General features: G+C 36.7%; 1 protein-coding gene across 4 annotated transcripts in view; it reads left to right on the top strand.

Moving 5' to 3' along the window:
• Positions 1-23,621, top strand: part of LCLAT1 (lysocardiolipin acyltransferase 1) — a 116,417-nt gene that overhangs the window by 41,396 nt on the left and 51,400 nt on the right. For all 4 annotated transcript variants that reach the window (XM_050315077.1, XM_050315078.1, XM_050315076.1 and 1 more), the window contains 3 exons: positions 317-515; positions 12,562-12,708; positions 21,235-21,351. In XM_050315077.1, the coding sequence (XP_050171034.1) occupies positions 317-515; positions 12,562-12,708; positions 21,235-21,351 (463 nt within the window). The remainder of the gene's footprint in view (positions 1-316; positions 516-12,561; positions 12,709-21,234; positions 21,352-23,621) is intronic.

The raw sequence follows: 23,621 nt of genomic DNA, 5'->3' as shown, positions 1-23,621 counted from the left end.
GAGTTATAATCCATACTGACTCGCTTATATTCTTATGTGTTAGGATTCTTCGAAGAACAAGGAACGGTAAGTTTAATGCAGTGATTTTAATGGAGTGCTTTTTAAGAAGTGCTATTTAATTGTTGTTTCCGCTTCCATTAAACAACTATTACTGTGGGAAAGCTGGCTGCTTTATCAGAGAACAGTCAGAAGTTTGTTTACCAGTGATGATATGAGTGAATAAGTGAAATTATACGATTCAAATTAATTTTTATTGCTAATGGGCTGATGCTTTTCTTTTGTGAGTAAAGCCATAATACGGAGATACTATTTCTAGGCCTTGCTGGAAATGGTGTTTGGTGCCAAGGTGGTTGTCACTGGAGATGGATTTGTTCCTGGAGAAAGGAGTGTCATTATCATGAACCATCGCACACGAATGGACTGGATGTTCCTGTGGAACTGCCTGCTGCGATACAGCTACCTCAGACTTGAAAAAATCTGTCTCAAATCCAGTCTCAAAAGCATTCCGGGATTTGGTATGTCACTAAACCCTTTAATTTGAAAGGAAGATATGTTTAAATGATGCCCAGCACTGTTCATAACCTGTTAAATGACGTAGGTTTAAATTCTTTTTCAGTATTTTAAAAAACACTTAGGTAAAATATGTGGCATGTTGAGCGATTAAACCTTGTATCTCCAGAGGACGCTTGGACTACATGCTTAAGCTTTTCTTTTTTATGATACTACACGTGCTTCTGTTGTTGCTTGTAGGTAAAAATATTTCTGCTTTAAATACTGAAAGCATTTTTCAAAATGATGAAAAATGATTTTCAGTCTTTGAAGTCTCTTTCAGCACTGTGTTTTTTGTGCTCTTTCACCCCACCTTGCACACGCTCTCATCAAGCTTCTTTCTTCATTATCCACTGTATACTATTGTGAAGATTAACAAAAAAAGCTCTATAGGCAATTGCAAAGTTGTTGGTTGATTTTAGTAACTAGTTTTAAATTGAACTTGGCTATGCAAAATATGCTGTACAGGATATGAAATAATCAGGATTTATAGTAATGTAGGCTGGAAACAAGTCTGAGTTGCACGTACTCAGAGAAAGCATTTCAGATAGGCCAAAAATTGTCGTGCAAATGGTTTCTGAATAAATGGGCAGACTTATCTGAAATAAAAACATCTTTGCATTTTATTTATCTCTTAGATTTATTTGCTGTTTTATACAAAACTAGCTTGGGCAGGATATGCGTCAACTTTATGATGCCGAAAGAGTAACCTTATTTATGGTTCCCTTTTGTCAGGCCATTTATCTGAACAAATAATTTTGGCAGGAGTCCATACTGAGGAACTCTCATACTGTTGCACTGTATTACATTCACTTGCTGGGCCTTTAGTAAGAGCTGCAACTAGGTAATGATTTTTTGTTTTCCTCCCTAGCAGCCAAACATTAAGGTCAGTTTTACTTGACAAAAGACATCTCTTTTAACGTGACAGGAAATGAGAAAATACATATTTAGATAAATGTTGTATCTTTGTAACACAGCAGAGATGTTTTGAAATCTTGTAATCAGCTGAGTATGCAACTTTTTAAAGCAAAATGATGGAAGGTGAAATCAGGAGTATAGTATAGAGGAGTTGTAGATTTACCTCTTCAAAAGCAGCATATATTTTGTTATTAACAAAACATTTGTATGTATGCTTGTTAATACCTGTAATAAAATTGGAAGTTTAGCTCCAATAGCCTGAATACTAAGTTATGCTTGGCAAAATTTGATTCCTGAAAGGGTGTTAGGAGTTTTTAGAGGTTGATTTTCTTTTTTTAATTTTTTTCCAAATTCCATTCTCATTTCTCTGAATACTCTGAGCACATCTAATAGATTCGGTGTGTAGACTCAGGCAGATGGATCTGTGACAGGTCAATATTAGCAGACCATCATGCCCTCTTTGTTCGTGATGTGGTAGCTTAAGCCGCTAACAAAATTCTAGGCTTATACTGTGTTTTGTGGGCTGTAATGTAGAAGTGGCACAGGCAGACATTTACTCCTGTTGTTTGCATTCCAGGATGAACATTTCTGCTGATAAAGTGGAGTGGCTGTCTGGATCTGTAGTGCTTGTAACCCGCTCCTTTCAATGCCAGATCCCCAAGCACTGTCTGCAGTAGATAGGGCTTTGAGGACTTCGGTTGTAATGTTGTGAATTAAAACTTTATCTTTCAGTAAACTGTTAATGTTGTATTTCTAATCACAGGAAGGGAATTCAGCTAAACTTACGTCCTTCACTCAAGCCATGATTTGATGCTCTAAAATTATGAGAGATAAGCTTCTGTTTTATCATACTGTATCTAAAAAGAGGACTTAGAAATACATGTCTCTGTGTTCAGTCAGGCTGTTTTGAGTGGCAGTTCCTTGCAAAAATAAAATATTCTATATAGCCACATAATTAGGGGATCATTGGAAAATGAGACTCTTGGATTAACTGAAGATTGATGGAAAAAGATGAATCTGTATGAAGTTTGTTGGGGCAGTATCACTGCAGAAAATGGTGTATAAAGAGGACAACCCTGCATCTCAGCAGTAACAGTAGAATTTCTCTTACCACTCTCAGCTCTGCTGTATTATGTGATACACCTTTAATAAGTGTTTGTCAGGTTTTGGGTTTGGTTTTTAGATTATGTCCTGTGGTTTTTACCTAGAAATTTTATTTTATGAGCTTGTAAAAGGCAAGATCACTTGGAAATCAACCAGACAGTTTCAGTGCACTGCATGTGTAATCAATACTTTCAGATGTTGATCATTTAAGACATAGTATCAGTGGAAATTCAACCAACTATTTTCAGTTTTATCTTTTCATGTATTTATATGGATTAGTTGTACATAGTTAAAAGTATAGGATTAGGGAACTTTGATACATTGGCTAAACAAAACTTTTTATAAATCTTAACCTAATGATAATTTTGCTTTGAGTTTGAGAAATATTTGAATGAATATACTGTATTGCTTTCAGTGCATTTTTTTCTGATCTTTCAAACAAGATTCTGATCTTTTTTAAACAAGAATTTAATTTAAAATTGTGTATAAGATATGGTTTATATTACAACCCTTTTGTTTCCATGTTTCTGAAAACCTTGACAGTATTCAGCATAGTACTTTTGCTGTCATAAGTAGTTTCCTATTTAGGGTGTAAAAATAGGTCTTTGAGAGGTTAGGATCCTTCAAGTGGCATATAAGGTAGGTGAAGGGCAAAGCTGGTAATGGAAAAAGATCCAGAGTTCTTGTTGCCCCCTTTGTGGGTTAAAAGTTTAAAGATATCAGATTTAATGAGTCTGTATTACAAGTAGGCAGTTATTTTCTAGTTAATTATAATTAAAATCAGAGGATTCAGTATTTCAAGGAGACACATTGAGTCATTTATCCAGTTCTTAAGTTATTAAGTCTTTGCATTCCAGTGTATGAAAAAAACCTTAAAATTGATTAAAGGTGAGCTGTAAAAAAAGAAGTCCAAAGAAAAACAGATGGTCTGTTCTTCCTGGAACTGCAGCTTTGGCTTGATGAATTGTGTGCAGTAAAGTCTTCAGAAAGAGATATTACATTTCAGTAATCTCAATTTCAGAAACATTCTTGCAGCATTTCAGTACATCTTGCCAAAACTGGCATCTCGAGGGAGCACTACTCTGCTCTTAGCTGTTGCTGCAGTTTCTCATCTGACATCATCAGAAAGTACTGACACATTCTGCGGTATCAGTTTTCAAGGAGAATTTCTAATGGCATTGACAGTTTCCTGCGTAGTCTGACATGATAGGACTTCCCTACAGTACTTGTAATAGATATGAACGATTAATATTCTCGTCTATTCTCAGTTAATAAGGAGTAATGTTGGAAGTGATATGGATTATGGTGCAGTTGTGTTCAGAATGTACCGTGGAGTACATACTGTTCAAGTAGGTACCAAGGGACATACACAGTAATGTCAGATGGCCATATACATAATGACTAGAAGATACTTTTAATTCTTTACTTAATAGTTTCATTTGTGAAAGTCTTGTGTTAACCAGTAAGACTTCACTGGCAATAGGTATATATTTTAATGCTGGACAATTTGAATATGTTGGGTGGGCTTACAGTAATGTTTGGATTATAGTAGTTGAAAGTGTCTCAACATGTATGTGAAAAATAAATCAAAATTTGAGTTTAATTTGAGCACTCTCAGAATAACTGAGAGAAAAACTGAAATAGGGTAAGGGGTTAGTGTCAGTGCATGGCTGTTACATGAGGTAATTGTAATCCTAGTTTTGCTTAATGCAGATGGAAAAGAGAAATACCATCATAATTCAGTGTACAAATGTAAAGTATGCAGGTGCTACAGGCACCATTGATGGACAAATCTTGAAGACTTACCTGTTTTGAAAAAAGGCTCACTGAGACTGCTAAAGCAGGGAACTGTAGTTTAAGCAGACTGGGACTGGAATAAGGAAGGGAAGGACAAGGTGATGAAGGAAGAAGAGGAGAATAAGCAAAGCTGACAAACTCAGAGTAGTTAGAAGCAGAGATAACTGAGTAACTCTGTCCAGATCTTCATCTCTGTATTCAAGTTACTCTGTGGCTAACGTTGCTCTCAAAGAAGACTGCAAGATGAAGGAGCTTTTTAGTTGTTGTTTTTCATTCATCTGTTCACTCGTGTGTTGTAGCTCTCAAAGGCTCAAGTTGGGTTTGGCCCTTGTATTAAGTGCCCGGGGGGAGAAAGAAAAAAGGGCTTTTGCTCTATTTCAGCACTGGGCTTAGCCCCACTAATCTTTTACTACACGTCAGTTGATCCATTATAGCTGTCCAAGTGTGTGAGCTTCCCCTGAAGCAAGCTCAAAGTAATTTGAGTCATCTTAGTTTTCAATGAAGCAGGGCAAAACAACTCAAATTATCCTGCCTTTGCCACAGGCTAAGAGCATGCACACCGACAGCTATGATGGATCAGCTACCATGAAGTAAAATATTGTTGTCACTAAGCCTAGAAAATTTTAACATTTAACTCAATTGGAGTATAGCTAAAGCAGCATGCTTTAGCAGAGAATCTGTACACATTTATAGTGTCATGGAAGTGTTTGTGCTGTCACAGCTACTTCCACAGGTAGGGATAGAAGTGCTTCAGCATAAAGCATCTTTGTTCACGATATGGTTGGATTTACATTCAAATTCTTACCAGTAGAGGATATTGGTTTAAAAAATTGAAGCTGTAACCTACTGAAGGTGTCAAGTATCTTACATTAAAATAGACTGAAATGAGAATTTTGAGAAACTGTGATGTCTTCTAGCAATTTAATTGTGAGCTGCCACACTTAATTGCAATAGAGTTGTTATCCTGCGTGATTTTTTAAAGTAGAAGTTGTAAAAGTATGTTCTCTAATGGAAAACAAAATTGTTATTCTACCAGTTATTGCTGGTGAAGGTTCTTTTGAAGACTCTCTAGAAGAAGTTTTAAGTGTGAAGGAAGGATTACTACTTTGAAGCAGAAATGCAGCTAAAGTTAGCTGTAACTTTACATGCTTTTTTTTTTTTTTTTCCCAAAGGGAAGAAAAGACTTAGGTATCTATTTCCCTGCTTGTCTCTTCTACAAAAGGCATAATAGGTTTCTCTCAACTCTTTCGGTGTGTGTGTGGGGGGGGAGGATATAAAAAACACAGCCAAAACTCAATTAGCCTGTATCATTAAACTTTCCTTATCCTTTTTGTATTATAAAGGCTTCATTTTCTCTACACCCCTCTGCCTCTCCAAGATACACATCAAAAGAGTGCGATCAGATGCTAACCTCTCTCTTGCTCCCCATTTTTTAACCTGCAAGTGATGGAGAGTGGTTGTTTTGTTCAAGCTCAAGAAACAAGTAACAGCAGAATTAGGATGGCATGTTTTCCCAAATTACATTCTTTTTTTAAAGCATCCGTATAGCTCAGCACATCAGGCTGACTTAATTTTATGGTCCTCCATGGAGGAGATGGAGTGTGTGAAGAGGATGTAGGCCTATGGAAGAGATATTTCATCGTAGAATCTCTCGCCGTTCCTGACTTGCAGTTAAGATGACACATCCATCGGAGAGTTTCACACTGTTTCGTAGGGCCTGGGTGTTTTTCCTCACAGTCTAACAACTGGAGGCTCTTTTCTTTATTTATTTAGAGATTTTGGAATGACGTGGGGTTTTTCTCCAGGTACGTATTGGGCAAAACTCATCTTTTTTAATGCTTAGGCTTTCATGCGCTGTTTCACTGTATTGATGTATTTTTAAAGTGCATTAGATAAAGCAACTTTCCAGCCATCCTAGAGGTTTAAGCCTTTACTTTAGTTTACTTTAGAGTAATGTTACGTTATTCTGATTTTACACAGTGCATCAAGTCAAATTCGAATTTGAAGTATTATTTTAAGATGAATACTGTAACTGAGTAGGTTTAATAGTCCTTAATGACATTTATAACATTTTCTAAGTTGCACTAACACAATGGTAGAGTTAATCATCTAATTGTCCATGTTCTACAAAAATGGCATAATTTAGGAAACAGAATGAATATTTGAGTATGAAGTGTCCAAATAGCATTCTTCTAAACTGTGATTAAGGGATTGAATATTGAAACAATACTTTCCAAGAAGATTATATATGTCTCTGTCTGGGTGTTTTATATACATGCACACCCTGCTACTACTGTAGTGAATTTTTCCCACGTACTTTCACACACTGTGTGTGTGTGCCTTAGCTGAGAGGCACCAGTACTTCAATGGAATATCCTTTCTAGAAGATTCCACAGCTGAATTTTCACACCTAAGACGTAGGCCACTGTATCTGACTAGCTTGTTGACAGCATTGTTCTTGCCCTGACAACAAAATCTTGTATTGTAAACCTTGTTTCAGGTTTGTACTGGCACATCCTATATTGTCCCACAAGAGAATGAAGCAGAGCAAAGGAAATACACAAAGCATTAATTTTTGAAAGTGATTTAAATAAACATAAAATTTAGAATACTTTCGTACTGAAATAAATGCATGAGAACTATGGGGAAGTCAAAGGTAAAACTGAGTGATCAGAGCAAAACCAGAGGAATATTTCTCTTTTTCAGTTACCTTAAAAATCTCTGTTTCTCACATTGCTGTTTCTTAACTTCAGTTATAGTAAGAAGAAAATGTTTAGGATTCACACACATTGGAAGAAATGATATTCTGTAGAATACTTAGTAGACTACATGGTATAGACATTGTGAAATATATAGTCTGAACATAAACTGGACATTACCATAAAAGTAATTATAAAACAGGCATAAGTTAAAGTAATGGTTAGAATCTGATAGGGCAAGGCAATAGGAAAAGCACAGTGGTTTTTAAATAGACACCTTACAAATAGATTAAATCAAATTAACAAATAGACTGAATCAGATGTTTCACTGTAAAATTAGGAGCACTACTGTGAATTTATATTTGTGAATTTTATCTCTTAGTTAATCTCTAGTTTTGTAATTTGCTCAAAGAATTCACCCAATCAGATGGTAATTGTTCAATTCATTATACTCCTATTACCTACATTATTGGAAATGAGCACGGGTAAAGAAAACTTGCCAGGAGCAGGGATTGTACTTCACAAGATTGTTTCAGGAAGAATTTTTTTTCTTTATTTTCCTAATTTGTGCACTTAGATGATTACATTAAATTAAAAAAAAAAATCTAGTTTGCTGTGGGATTTATATATAAAACTATCCAGGAAAACAAAAGAACAATAGTAAAATGGCCAGTTGTAATTGATTTTTCAGAAAAGTGCTAATCAGTCTATACTGGTGACAGCTCAACAATGTATATACATATTAACTTTATGCCCTGACTTCCTGCCTGATTTTCTGTGTGCCAACATCTTTTCAATACCTACAGATCTTTGAAATAGGGAGCATTCGGAATTGCGTGCTTGTTGCCTTGTGGTAATTTTATGCAGCAAAACATTTGGAATAACAAACTGTTAATGGACCCAATTATTTGTATACAGTGGGATCATGAGCTTCCGAGTGATTTCCCTTATTAAACCTAGATGTCTGGTTCCCTGATGCCTCAAAAGCCCTGATCAGGACCAGACCCCTGTTTAATACAGGCATACTGAATAAGGCTTTTATTTTTGACCAAGATAATGCTATGAAAAAACAGTGAATAATGCAGTGAAGGAAAAGAGAGAGGACAAGTGAATATAATAACAAAATCCCATAGTTAGACCTTTTATTTCCTACTTGTTTCTGTAGCTTTGAATCATTTAATGAATTTGTTTGGGGGAGGGTTTAGTTGTTATCTTACATTGCTACAGGAAATACATAGATACCATTTTCTTGATGTGTTTGTGTACGTTTGCTTTCAATATCAGACTTTTTTTTTTTGGCACAACTACCCTTTTTCTCTCTTTTGTTCATTGCCACCTCCATCCTTGGTGTCTACTTACTTCCAAATTACCTTTGCAATGAAAACACACTCAAGAAATTTCAGCTTCAAGTGTTATTTTCTTTTAAAGGATTTTGGGGTGAAGAGAATAGAAGTGCAGGGTCTTAGAATTTAAAAAGCTTTAGACTTGGAGCTAGTATTTTTAATACAATGCTGCAAATTCTTGACCTGCATAAACTATAATTTGCTTTATCCCCAAGGCAGTAAGGAAATTCTTACGTAGAGCATATTTCTCTAGTTCAATAGCAGGCTTTCCTTTTTGTGTAAGCACCTTTTTTTTCCTCTGTAGAGTTATGTCCTGATAGAATACATATCATTACTGTGTATGTGTTACTAGAGATTTTAAGCTGCCTTGTTTATTTTCTCAGCTCTGAAAAGTTGATTTAAAGGTCAGTGTGGCTAGCTATTCTGTCTGGTAGGTTTTTGCACTGCTGTTTTGCAGTTTTGAACAAGGACTGTTCAGTGTTTGTGTACTTTTCCAAGCAATGTTACTTATCCACAATGTCATTTGCTATAAGGAGATTATTTTAGCAAAGAAATGGAGTTGCATTGTTATGGTTTCTTTAGCCTCACTCTTTTCTCTGCTGTGTTTCTTGTAATCAATGATTTCTCAACAATCTGCAACCATTTTCCGCAGTCAAGTAAATGCTGCCTTTCCTAGGAAAATTCCTGTTGCCCAGGAGCTCTTAGACAACCAAAAATACTGAGCAAAAAGAGCAAAATATATTTACTTTTGTTGAACAATGTGTTGACCTAAACTTAAAAGTAATTAACTGAACAGCATGTCTCACTGCAGGTTGCACATGAGAAGGTAGTGCCTTCTGCTGCTTATAAATCTTGCTGATTAGCAAAACCTTTCATCCTGCCCATTGATTTACTGAATTCCTCCCATTTCTCTGTGCATTCCCATTTGGCTCCTATGTCATACCTTGGACCTGTTACGTGTGTTTCTAGCAGCACAATGCAGACACACTGTGGAATGGAAATCAAAGCAAGAGCTGTTTTTGCTTTGTTCAAAAGCAGGCATCTGCAAGCCTGTGTGGGATTTTCTTTCCTACTTGAGTCTGGTGGGATGGTGAGATACATGTACAGCAGGCACTCTCCCCAAATGGTGCACGGACGAGGGTTTTGGTAGAAGCCAGGATTTCATGTTTTTGCTGCCTTTCACTGGAGGCCTAAAAGTGTGAGCAAATGTGGAAGACTCTTCCACTTTCATAGATGGTAAGGTAGCTTGGTGCAGTGTGCTGTGCTGGGGTAAGTCAGGAGGAAACCTGGGTCATTTACTATTAGTCATCTATCTGTTAGATAATCTGTTCTTATTTGAACAGTCAGAACTGTTTTATCTAATTAGATATGCACTTAAAGATAGACAAATTCTTCCAGAACACTGGATGTTATCTGTGGGAAAGGTTAGAAAATCAGACCTGTTGTTTATCTTAAAAATTGGATACCTCCCAACTCCTTTCCTACTGTTTCTTTCTTCCTCCTCCCTGACATCCTACTGTCATTACATTACTGGCTCTGTTTAATTATTCATAGCCCATATATAACACTACTGCTTAGAGCAGGAATGGGAAACTACTGCACTATATCCTCTGCTTTATGCAGTTTAGTGAGGTGAAGTGCAAGTCACCCAAGCAGCATCTTTTGTAGTAGCTAAAGGTATTTATAATTTGATGTTCACTGTGCTGTTGAAGAATGAGAGCTAGAGTTTATGTGCAAGTTTCCATGTAATTTAAAGCCTTGTGCTGTGTAAAGAAAGGTAGGGGAGAGGGTGGTATCTGGCAGTGAGGTTTTTTCCATACTCCCTCTGCTGTGGGCCACAATCACTCTTCCTAAGGAGCTTCTGACCTGGGAAAGTATCAGGTTCTTGTTTCCCTTAATTCGACCTACAGGCTCTGTTGCAATGGGAACACAAGGACGGAATAATTTGGGCCTGATGTGCGATACCACGCAATAAAATGGTTTAGCACAGTACAGATTTTCCATATTCTGCTTTAGGCATAGTGTCCTAGGTACATAAAACATACAAAAGCTCTGGGCAGAGAGGTAAGAATGATTGGAAAACCCCAAAACCATGGCAGAACTTTCCTAATCTCTATGTATGAAGCCCTGATTCTGGGTTTGCAGCATTTTAGTGCCATCTATTATAGCACTATGAGTACATGCCAGAAGATAGCATAGTAAATTTACATAAAATTACATAAATTATTTTAAAGTTACTTTAAAACTTACCTTTATTGTTTTTTCTTCAGATAATTTGTTTAAACATGGATAACCTCTATTAATAAAGCTGTACTGATACTTCTTGACACTGCAAATGTGGGAATGTGATATGTGCATAAATATGCATAAAATGTTGTGGTCAAAGTTTAGTTTTCTTTGCAAAGAGTTTTTCACAAGTATAGCATGCAAATTTGAAAAGATTTGCTGAGACTACATTCTGGGCATTTCTTTTCTTAATTCATATAACCACTTCCAGGATTCAGTTGTCTGGATATCATTGATTATCTGGATATCTGAGATGCATTAGGTCCAGATTGCAGAAGGCATCCTAGTTATGCATGTTCCATCTGTTTAGCTGATTTAAAAATCAAAAGTATCTACTCCATGATACAGGTCTCAAATCTTTAACAATACAATTAATGTTTCTAAACAACACGAGAGTTATGCAGCTCAGTTAATGCATTATCTAGGCTGAGTGACTTATGAAGTTGATTTAAAAATGAGTGACTTTAATAAGTGGTTTTCTAGCATATGCTTCTTATGAGATACTGCTATGAACAAAACAGAAAGGAATCCCTGTAAAGAGGATCTGAAATAAAGTGCAAGAATAACATGTTGTAAGTCAGCAAAGGAAAAACAAGCTTTGAGAACTGTGGTGAGCAAAGAGGAGAATGGGAAACTGTGATATTTTCTGTCTGATGTGGAGGATCTATCTGCAGGCTTTCTGATGAGATACAAGCTAGCCAAGTACAGTGGTAAGGCAGTATCATCATCTTCTGAGCCCTGTTTAGGAAGGGAGATCGCTGGCACGTGGTGGGACTGGAATCCTGATTTTTCCTCCTACTGTCTGAACTAGTGGACAGAACTTCTAATATTATGTCTCATACTGTATACTATATACTTGTGCCAAAAAAGAGCCAAGAATACTTATTGAAGATAATGGTGTATAACCTCTGAACTGCAGGCTCAGCAGCAGTTTCACTTACTTAACTGCATTACATCGTCAGTTTGATGTCAGGTTCTAAGTCTTCTTGTATATTAATACAAATAAATGGATACACATAATTTTTTTCTACAATTAACTGTAAAGAAAAGCTTGGTATTTTCTTCTATGATTAATGAAAATTATAGGAAGGTATATGTAATAAAGCCCCTAAAGTAACAGATATTTTCTGCACACTGCACATGGTTAACGGGCAGGGATCTCTACATAATGCAGCTGTTACCCTGCAGTGCATTGCTTGAGTGATGTCTATCAACTGAGCAAGTCAGAGTTGCAGGGATTAAGGATATTATAGTGAGGGCCATGGTTTTAAATACTTGACCTCAGAGAATCGTATCACTGTTTAGGTTGAAAACGTTCAACATCATTGAGTCCAACCGTTAACCCAGAACTGCAAACCCACCACTAAAGCAGGTCCCTAAACACCACATTTATATGGCTTTTAAATACCCCCAGGAATGGTGACTCAGACACTTCTCTGGGTAGCCTGTTCCTAGGGATAGATGGACAACCTTTTCAGTGAGGAAATTTTTCTGAATATCCAACCTAAAATTCTTCTGATGCAAGTTGAAGCCATTTGCTCACGTCCTGTCCCTTGTTTCTTGGGAGAAGGGATTGACCCCCACCTCATTACAACCTCCTTTCTTGACAGCTTGAGCCCTATTCTTGCACTCTGGAAGACTTTTCTGACTCTGGTAACTTGAGTTATGCATTTATGCATTCTTTTTCTTCCTGTCCAAAACACCTTTTACAAGGTAACAAAGTGCTCTTATTCAGGTGAGGACAGGTGGGCAGCAAGTAAAATATGTTGTCTAACACAATTTATAAAATATTTTGGAATAACAGACACTGTGGAAGTATCAGACTGAATGAAATGTTACTAAAGGTTTATTTTTTTAAACTTCAGGCTGGGCGATGCAGGTTGCTGCCTTTGTTTTCATTCAGAGAAAGTGGGAAAATGACAAGAGCCACTTTGAAAAAATGCTGGATTACTTCTGTGACATTCGTGAGCCACTACAACTCCTCATCTTTCCAGAAGGAACTGATCTCACAGGTAGGCTGCATTTGTCACCTTCTTAAGGAATGTTCAATGTGGAAATTCTTTGTTGTTTATGGAAAAAGTTTAAAAAAGTCCAAGGCAGGAGCAAGACTTTGTTCACACAGACAGTAGAAATTATAGCAAATAATAAAATGATGTGCTGATTCATTTGAGAGGCATAAACATATTTCCACTGAGAAACTTTGCCAATCTTCCTGAAGTAACTTATATTACAAAGCATCTGATGATTGAAATAATTTTTTGCTGGTCAGTACTGTAAATACAGTGCATTAGCAAGAGTAGGTTTAAAGACCCGGAATATATCACTTGCATGTTCCCATTTCCTGTATTACTGTGGCAAAATAATTTCATATCTATGAATGAGTGATTGAAAAGGACTGACAATTCTGTTTGATTTCTTGCCTGATGTTTTAAGTAGAGAACATGGAGATTCTTGTTCTTTAGGCCACATAAGCAGTCTGTATATGCCTCTACAAGAGAAATATCTCTGTAAAACAAATGTTAAGATTATCATAGGAATGGGTTTAATGAGTTTGAACCTGTAGTATTACTTTTTACTCAAATATCTGCCTCTACGCAGGTATCTTATGGCATCAGTAGCAAGCTCTTAACCAGTAAAGACGACTCAAGTGCCATTTAAAGAAAACACTGTATGAATGTTCTGTGGCAGTTCATGCCTGCAGCATGATATGATAAGCATTATCTTTAAATAGAAAATCAATTACAATTAAGCTTCTAACTTTAAACTCATTTTGAAGATTTTTGCTATACTTTGTGTTGCAGATATTTTCAAATCATATCTTATGGCAAAACCACATCAGTAAGTACTAGACACAACATAAAAGAAAGTAACATATACTCCTGTTTTTTCTTCTGTATTCCAAATATCCTTAAAATTGATATGTATAGTATCCAGGTGCTGTCACACCATAGGGAATTGTCATCACTTAATCAACCTTCCAGAAAGAGGGTAAATTCATTGAACGTTCTTGGACTCCTTCACATCATAACTTTTGTTGAAGTGGTTATTTTGTATCTAAAGGTAGAAAGAAGGATGAAATTTTCTTCACTAGGAGAGTGGTGAGGCACGGGAACAGGTTTTCCATGCCTGGAAGGGTTCAGGGCCAGACTGAATTGGGCTTTGAGCAACGTGGTCTAGGGGAAAGTGTCCCCACCCATGGCTCGAGAGTTGGAACTGGGTGATCTTTAAGGTCCCTTCCAACTCAGACCATTCTGTGATTCTACAAAATTATCTTTTTTTCGTAGAATTCATGAAGAACTGTCTCCTCTTAGCTCTAAATTATGAGGTGCAATCTTTATCTTATTCATGGAATCAGAAGACTCCTCCTTAGGAGAGTGCTCACACTCTCTCTCCCAACAGGTGCTTCCACCTCAAGATTACTGAAAGAATTGGATTGCTTATTGTAATCCAATTGGAATTCATTCTGATCTCTCCCAATATTCCTCAGAGAGAAAAGATTTTTAAAGAACTGGGAAAGTTTCATGCTGTGGCTTTAAAAAAGAAGATTTGGTTGAGGACTGAGACAACCACTTGTACTGATGGTGGTTGGGCAGCCCAGGGAGGAAGCAGTGCAGTGGAAGGATGGAGTGATAGATAGAGGAGACAACAGGGCACTGCTGTGCTGCCTTCTGACACATTAAACTGTCCTGTGTTTAGCAGTCTTAATTTACCATCAAGTAATGACTACTACCTTGATATTAAATTTGTGCATAAAAAGATATCTAGAGATGGGCAAAATCCTGAATTTTTTCTGTGGAAGTAAATAGCTCTCCCTATCTAATTGTCTTCACAGGAAACATTACCTCCTATATTTAAAAATATTATAAGAGAAGGGGAAAAATCCCTTGACAAGCTAAGCCTGACCAAGCAATAAATTTATGCCATATGAGAATGCTAGAACATAATAATCTATTTTATGTAACATTTCGAAAAAGTGATATGCAGAAAACCTATGTTATTGACCTGTTAGGACCTATTGCAACCTTGTGTTCCATCCGTTATAATAAGTTGCTCAAAATTCTAGGGAATGTTTTGCAAAAATAGAGGCAATGACTTCTGTTTTCTGACGAAATTCCAAAACTGCTGCTTACTTCTGAGAACAGAATTCTTCTGGTGCTTAAAATGAAAAATAACATTCTACTTGCACTTCACTGAATAGCAGAATTGCTGTGCAGCTCTGTGCTGCTGTCATTTTTTTATCCTCTCAGTGACCGCATGGCAATGATTGATTTCCTGTTCTTTTTAAGAATTTGGATAATATTTTCAGGTATTCAAGAATGAAAGATTTCAAAGAAATGTAAAGTATGACTGTATTTATGCGTGGGCCAAAGCCTGACTCCATGTTGGTGAAGTACTTTGCGGTGGAAGATGCTGCATAAATAAATTTTAGAAATAATAAAGTCATGAACCCTGAACATTGTATTTGCAGACTGGATGTATAGGATCTGAGGTAATAATTATGTAATTATATACTTATTTCTGATAGGTTGACCATCTTTTCACTCTGGAGTACTTGAAGGTTAAAGCTAAGTGCATCAAAGGTATTTTATTGTAATTGCTTCAAAAGAAGCCCTCAGCAGATAAACATATAGCCAGACTTTCTGAAGCCCTAAAGAAAACAAAGCAACCATAAGTCTCCTGCTTCTGGAAAGCTGGAATACAACCTACCACATTACCTATTCTTTTGTTTTCCTTGGTGTTCCTTACAAGACTTGTTTGTAGTAATTCTTCAGAAAGCAATGACAGAAAAAAAAAAAATTGCTGTATTGCTCTGTGCCTGATAGCCTCATTTCCTATGGATTTGTGTCTGCATCCCTGTACATGGTCTCTTTTTCACTCCAGCTTCTCCCTTCTCCTTCTGTTTCCTTCTGTGTGACACTTCCCCATAAAGCTCTTTCCACTGTCTTGGCAAGAGGCATCGTGTGCTGTACTCGTGTTACCTGATGGACTGCTGCATGCTGTGCTGAAAGCCCTGACAGATGAATACCCATGGAGCCTTCCCTGGCTTTTCCCATTATTAGGATCTCTGCTCTCAGAAGATTCCCCTTCACTTAGCCACCACTTTTTTTCCTAAAAGTTCTGCTGGGCTTAATTGTCTTTGAATCTCTTGTCCCTGATAAACTTTGCAGGTGGCAACAGCTTCAAAAGTTAAGGGGAACAAACAGGTGGACAAAGTGTGATTGCACAGACCTTTTTTCCTTGAGGAACAGCTGGAAAACATGGAGGAAAGCTAGCTAGAGCTCAGATTTTGGCAGGAATGTTGTTACGTGCATGACACAAGGTAACAATAACTGTAGTTGGATTTTTAACTTTTCTAGTAAATTTATAGTGCAAAAAATACTGTTCAAAAGCACTGGTAGGGGTTGATCTAACATGTAATAGTCTGAAAATAACACAAGTAAGAACAATTAACCTAATTTTTTCTTAAAATTGTGAACCAGTGTAGTTTTATCACTTCTATGCAAACCTCTAATAGATAAATGAGGGGTTTGTTTATTTATTTAATAAGATAAACTTTGAGAGTGCTCATTTATTCTTTCACTGTCTGGCAATAATATAATGTAAGGGTACTTGAAGTCATAGAAGTACATAGATGCTTTTATCATGTACATGCATCATTTAATCATTTTTCTTTTATCACAAGTGAAATTAAAGGAAAAGGCAGTAGTTAATAGTCAAATTTCAGTGCATTAGTACTAGCAGGAAAGAAAAAAGTAGTGGTTGAGAGTTGTTCACAAGTAGCTGTATTAAAGTTGTCCAAATCAGCTTTCCAGTAGGATGATGAGGGAAGTTTACAATTCTTTTGGGTAACACCCAGCAAAATACATCAGCCTGGATGGTGTTGACTCTGTAAAAGTACGTGAGCTTGTTTGTTTGAGAGGAGCTAATACAGCGTACATATTTCACAGGGAGCAAGGACTTAGCTTTTCATTGGGTATAGATCTTGCAGTTTTAGTTCCAAATGCGCTTTAGACTCAGATGAATGCAGCTGTTACTGCGTTATGGCTTTCATCAAAGTAAAATCTTAGAGATTTTTGTTTTAATTCAAAATTAACTCACAAACTAAAAATGTAATTTGACTTGAAAAAAATAAATTTATTCACTTTTTCTGCTAGTTTTCAGGAGCAAAATCAATTTAACTTCTAAAAATCTGTAACTCAAAAATCAAGAAAATGTGCTCGCATCATTTCTTCCTCCAGTTACTTTAAATGAAATTCTGAAGTGTGGTGCTTCTAGAAAAATACTGACTTTCTGAGCTTTTTCAGTAATTTAAAAATGTGGTAAATGGGATTTGCCCACATGATTTGGAGATAAAGGAGGAAAGAAAAAGTAATAAAATTATTTACCAAAGGCAACAAGGGAGCAAAAAAAAGTGAGATGTTTTGGCCAGAATCCTTAAAATCTTGTACTTTTGTGTTATTTGACAGTCACTCTGCAGGAATGTCTAAATACCCTTTAAATAAATTGGAGTCCTGTACTTGTCACCACCCCAATGAATGTATGCTCTGAGGGACTGCATGTATTAGCTGAAGGAGATGGGGGAGGAGAGACAAGTCAATGCAAAACCTGAGTAGACAGAGCATGAAGCAGTTCTGTAAGTGTCCCACATTACCTCCTATTGATAAACTGGCTGCTTTCCATAAAAAATAACTTATTCTCCTTATTCTTTTTTTTATCAGTAAATAGAACCAAGGAGTTAAAATGCAAAATACTCCTAATAGAAATGAGGAACAAAAATTCTGGGAATATGTTTGCTTTGATTTAACTACAGTGTGAGAAAGAAAATACTTGTTTCTAGAAAGCAACACTTACTCATATTTTTCAGAGAGAGTAAGCAATAGGGGGCATTACCTCTAGCCAAATGATGTGAGTGACCTTTTGGGATTGAGGAAACCCAAACCAAGTTAATTTCCAGGCCCTGTCTCAAGAGGTTCTTGATGGCTATTTGTATTAGTGGTTGGGAGAATAGAAGGGAATGTGTTTCCTCTTTTTAAGGAAATTTTTAGGCACATTTAACTTTATTTTATTCTTTAATCTCTGAATGTTATAATCTGACCAGCAGAACAGTGAGGGATCTGCGTGAAGTTTGGCCACACTAACAGTGTAGCCTGGTCCATTGATTAAGAGGTGTTTGTTGTGTGAATTCCCTCAAGTTGCAGAGGATGTAAAAATGGTTTTCTAATTTCCTGGATCAGCTTTCTAACCTCTGGGTTTCATCTAATGAGGAGCATCACATGTTCTGTGCCTTTTGTTGAATCCAGTTCTGAGCAGCTGACTTGCTCTCAGTTTCCCCCAGGGCTTTGGCCACTGGTGTCTCTCTCAAGGATCCCAAACAGCAGTGGGCACAGAGGTGCTTACATCGACTGACATGATGGGAGTCAGAGCATTTGTTCATAAGTAACAGTAGCATAAGAAACTGGGTTTTTTCAAGTGCTGAGACTAATAGGAGAGGGAGGAAGGACATTATTCTTAGTTTTTTTGTGGAGTGAAGGCATATCCTACCCTTGCTTTCAGTATGGCGTCAAAACCCATTGACCTTCCTGACTTGCTGTAATAAATAATCATGTTTAATGCACAAAGACCTGTGGCTTGGTAGTTGTTAGGAAGGGAAGAGGGAGATGATTTTTCCAGATGACTATGATCGCTGTGTTAGCTGGGAGCGTTACTCTAGTTCTGAAATCCCTTTACACTGGGGTAATGCGAAAAGGGAAGGGAACAGTCTCTGTTATATAAAACTTACAGTCCAGAGGCAAGACAGGGATACAAATGTCAGGAAATAACTGAATAGTGTTGGCCAGTGTGCTGATGTCCAGCTGTTCACACGTTTTTAGAATGGCAGTGTAGTAAGGGGAAATTTGGAAGATGTTTTGCAGATGTTTACAGTGAGTTCTTTGCAAGTACAGGGAGGTGCACTAAGAGGAGTTTGAAGATGATTATTTCAAGACAGTGGGCACTGGAAGTCCCAAATCCTTTTTTGCAATATCAATTAGGTCTTACTCAGAGAACGAATGTGCCCATTTGCTCTTTGACTTTCTTGTGGTGCAAGTAGGAGTGATTTACAAACACCAAGGAATTAATTTTCATGCTCCCCTGAAGCCAAGTGCTAGTGAACAGACAGAAGGAGATAGTTTTTCTGAGTACTCATTAACCGTGTGCAGTTTGAGATGCTTAAGAATTAGATTTTATATTTATTTTAACTGCTTGACTTTATGTAGATTTATATGGCACTTGTGTCTCAAAGCTCTGATTGACTTGATTTGCAGATGGTAAGTTTTCCCCAGTGAAGCCCCAATTTGAATATGCAGAAAATTAAGATTATACTTCTGTCCTTTGGAAACAACAATACATTAGCCTAAGAACTTTGTGATAAATTAATTTAAAACATTTTATTTGAATCACTACAGAATTTGGAAAAGAACTCTTGATTTGGATATTTTTTATAGCAACAGTCTTGGTCATCAGTGTAATTTCTTAGAAAATAAAGAGTTGTAGTTGTTGAGCTAATACAAGTACACCTAAGAGTTAAAACCTGACTTTCTTTGGAAGAGCATTTAATAATTACCAGATTACTGTTGCCTCTTCTGCCATTCCAAGTCTTTCTCATTGCTCACTTTACAAGTTTTGCCATTGCAATGGGAGTGTGAAAGGCAACTCCCTGACACTGATTCAGAATAATCCATTTGCAATATTGAAAGGAGTAGTAGTGGAGGAGACAAAAATAGATCCTCTGACCATGTGGTGAAAGACATAGTGTATATGTCCAAGGGAAGATAAGTTACATAGCCAAGTGTAATTTTAGTGTTTCACACATTCTGTAATTTTAGCAATGCTTTTTGAAGTTGTAATATTTTTCAAGTATTTGTACGTTTTGGCAATTTGGCAAGAATTAAATATTCGTATTCTCTTTGCTGAATCACTTGCTTGGCTACTGTGCAACAGCTTTCCTCGAAATCACATGGTCAGGAAATCTGTGCACTAAATCTTAAGGCTTGCATGTATGAAAAGCAGCACCCTGATGCTTGGAAACAGTAGGTCACAGGGAAAAAGTACTCAGTACACTAATATACTGTAGCATTTATTAATTGGTAGATAATCTTTGGGGGCACATGCATTTTTTATAAAGAGAGGTCATGTAATTTAGGGGAAAAAAAGATGCAGGAATGTTGTATTACAGCAAAAAGGAAATTTCCCTCTCCTGTTGATTTGTTCACTTATGCTACTGTGCCTTTGCAGGAAAAAATTACGATGATTGTAAGGGGAAGGATTTATCTTTATCACTTCTGTTAAATTATTAAACAGCAACATGTTTTTCATTACTTTATCTGTCATCTCTGTTAAGGCTAACTAGGAACACTTAAAAAAAGACCTTTTTTCTGCTTGAAAAATGTGATATATTGGTTAAACAGTTATTTTGTTCCATAGATCTGTTGGTGGGATTTCATCTTTTAAAACACCTGCAAGACTTCATAAGTGAGTTACTAAATAAGCTAGTTGATCAAATTGATTTTTACCATGTTGCCAAGGGAACACTGCACGTGTCCATTGCCCCTTGGCTCCAGGGGAGGCACAGCAGTACCCACAGTAAAGGACTAAGTGTAGCCAGCAAAGTCCATTTACCTCCAGACTGAGGCTGGTTGGAAGAGCCTTCTGCACACCACAGGCAAAAAATTCCTTCCTCTCTGCCTGTCTTCAGAAGTTTTTGCTTTGGTGTTCCCATCTTCCTTGTTTAGCAGGCTCTGTTAGCAACCAGCTCTGAAAAGCCTTTGTTTGGCTTTCTCGCAGGAGGTTCCTTCTTACCAGAGGTTTGAAGCACATTTGTCACAGGGTTTAGCCGCCCTGCTTTTCAGATGCCTTGTGTGTACTCTGCCTACAGTAGCAGGCATGTGTTGTGACACTGAGTCACTTGATCAAAAAATTAAAACAGGGTATGTATGTGCAGAGCAGGTTGATGAATAAAACATGTCAAGTTCAGAATGAAGATACAATTTTAATATATTAGATTAACTTCTTTCGTCCATTTAATGTTTTCTTCTGAAATAAGTTTGACGTGATTAAACACTGACCTCAAGGTATTTCTGTACATAGTATTAAACATACATTACTATACACTGTACCTTTTGAGTTAAAAAAACCCTGAAATGCAATTGAGCCAGTTGACACATTTTACTGTAAAGTGGGTATTGAAGTGTACAGAGAACTATTAACAGACTTTAATTTATAGGTTTCAGGTTGCATTTGGTAGATATGAGATTTGCTGATGATTTTCTAAGATAAATGAACGGGTAAAAAGGCTTTTCTTGCAATCCACGTGGCTCTTCTTCATACTATGGTTTGGCCAACTGAAAGCACACTTGCTGTCTGCCTCCACCCAAAAAGCTGTTGTACATTTGTACCGTGTGAACTGCTGTTGTACCAATTCCTGTCGTACGATCATTGTATTTATTTTATGGTTCTCCAAGCACACTAACAGAAAATGGTGCTTTTTATTCTCTCCTCAGCCAATACCAAAGCCCGCAGTAATGAATTTGCTGAAAAGAACGGACTTCAAAAATACGAGTATGTCTTACACCCGCGAACGACTGGATTCACTTTTGTGGTTGAGCGTCTAAGGGAAGGTAACTCTGCTCTCTTCTTTTCTTTGTTTAAGAAAACAAATCTTACCCAAGCTGTTGAAGATGACATTCACACAACTACTTGAAGTAATTCCAGGAGGACTGATCACAAAGAAGGCCCTTGTTTGTGACCCTGCTTAAAATGATTGTAACATGGAGAGATTTGAGAGAGTTGGTAACAGACACTAATATCATCAGGAGTATGCAGTGAAAGAAAAGAACCTTTTTTTTTTTTTTTCTTAATATTATATCTTGTTTAGTGGTATTACCTCAGAAAACTAGTGGAAGAGATCCTAAGGAAGTTTAGCCTTATTGCCTGTATTATCCTCAACCCCAAGTGGGTGGTTGACGCTGAACACACAGGCAATTATGTCACTGTCCTCTCTGAAAAAGCTTCTGATTTTAAGTCCTAGAGCTGAGAAAAGAAGTTGTTATATTAAAAGGACAAGCAGCATGTAAATGTAGCAAGTTGGCTATCCAGTGCTGTCTGCTTTTTTGGGTGATGGTGACTTGGAGAAGTTCTGTAAAATAACAGTTGTGCTGCTTGTCAGGGTGGTGGGTGAGAGAGCATGTGATACTTGCTTTTTACCTAGAAGTAAGGTCTTCCTTACTTTACCTAGAAGAGGTCTTCCATCCTCTCTTAATCTAGGAGTTGAGATTGAGTTCCTGTTATCAGGATAACTTGAGTATAAAGATGTGGTTGCTCATTAGTTTGAGATGTCTGTGAGTTGTTTTGGGAATAAGCATTTTGATGAGGTTTGAGGCCATAAGGATGTAACCTTTAAATGGTACTGATGTGGCAGTGGTTCAAGTTCAGATGAGTAAATATTTGCAGGATATATGGTTGAGGAAAATAAACATGTACAGTAGATATGAAGTGACTTTTTTATAGGCTAGTTCTTCAGGGCAAAGCGATTCTAGATCTTTAACACATGCTGGTTATTTTGACTGCCAAGGGAAGAAGTTTGAGATTATTAAAAAGAATAAGGGCCTGCTGGTAGGTTTTTTTACTTGCTGGAATCCTTGCTTGGATTTTAGAAGCAGACCTGGCTTCCATTTTACCTGCTTCCTACTAAACAGATATCCTAAAATTGCTGTAATTTTGTGTTTGCTTTGGTATTTTGTCAAGGTGGACAATCCAAGCTGCACCATGTGTCTGTTTGACCCTATTTGTACTGGACATTCAGAGGTGGACATCTTAGATTTTCATCTGTCTTGAATGTTTATTACTCAATTTGTTGTAGTAAAAAAATTTGCCACATACACAATTTCAAAAGCTCGTTTTAAATTTTCACATCAATAAGTTAGCATAGTGCCTACAAATATTTCATGCCTGGAATAAATTTTCAGTTAAAGAAATGTTTTCCACTCAAAATATTGACAAGTTAAAGAGAATGATTCTGCATTTGCTGCAGAAACAAGCTTTGTGGTTATACAGTAATTTTCTAATTTTATAAAAATGCTTTTCTCTTCCATTGCTCTATGAGAGATCTTTGTAAATTAGGCTATTGGATTATAAAAAGGAAAATAGCTGAGGCTGATTAACTGATTTTATGCAGTAGAAAGCCAGAGGAAAAACAAAAACATTCCCAGATAATTTTTTGTCCAGCCTTTCAAGTGGTTTTAAATCCTCTTTTTATTTAAGGCAGGCAAATAGTGTGTGAAATATTAATCTTCCTTTAGCATTGAATTTACTAGGTGTTTTATACCTTGATAGGCATTATAAACTATATCTATTACAACTGGATGGTATTACGTAGTAAATTATTTGTGAAAAGGTAGTTCAAGTAGTATTTTAAAGTACTTGGTTATCACTTATAATTTAATAATTGATTTTCAATTGTTTGCAAGTGTGCCAAATGTGGACCATTTGTGTTGAAAAATTTTATTTTTGTGTACAACCTAACTGTAGTTGATGGACTTTACAATAAATATCTTTATCTTTTCATCTGTACAATATAGATGTTCCGGTTAATATTCAGATACCCAGTTGATACCTAGTGTTATTGTGCAGCTCTGGTTTGAGTTGTTATTTAAACTACTAGAATGCCTTTTTTATAATTCTGATTTCTGATACTAACAGTAATAAACAAAACCAGTGTTGTCAAGCATACAGTGTAAACCTGAGTCCCTGTTTCTGAACTGTCTTAATGCTACAATCATAGTAATAATCATAAAAATAGACTTATTTCCTTTTGTACTGCTCCTAACTGCAAGCATAAAGCAGTGTGTGTGACTTTAACATGCAGGAGGGAGTGGTAGAGATTTTAACA

The sequence above is a fragment of the Myiozetetes cayanensis genome, unplaced genomic scaffold, assembly GCF_022539395.1.
Source record: "Myiozetetes cayanensis isolate MyiCay16 unplaced genomic scaffold, myiCay2020 scf2-11, whole genome shotgun sequence".
NCBI classification, from domain to species: domain Eukaryota; kingdom Metazoa; phylum Chordata; class Aves; order Passeriformes; family Tyrannidae; genus Myiozetetes; species Myiozetetes cayanensis.
The sequence above is the reverse complement of the archived record's forward strand: the minus strand, read 5'-3'. Positions and strand labels throughout refer to the sequence as shown.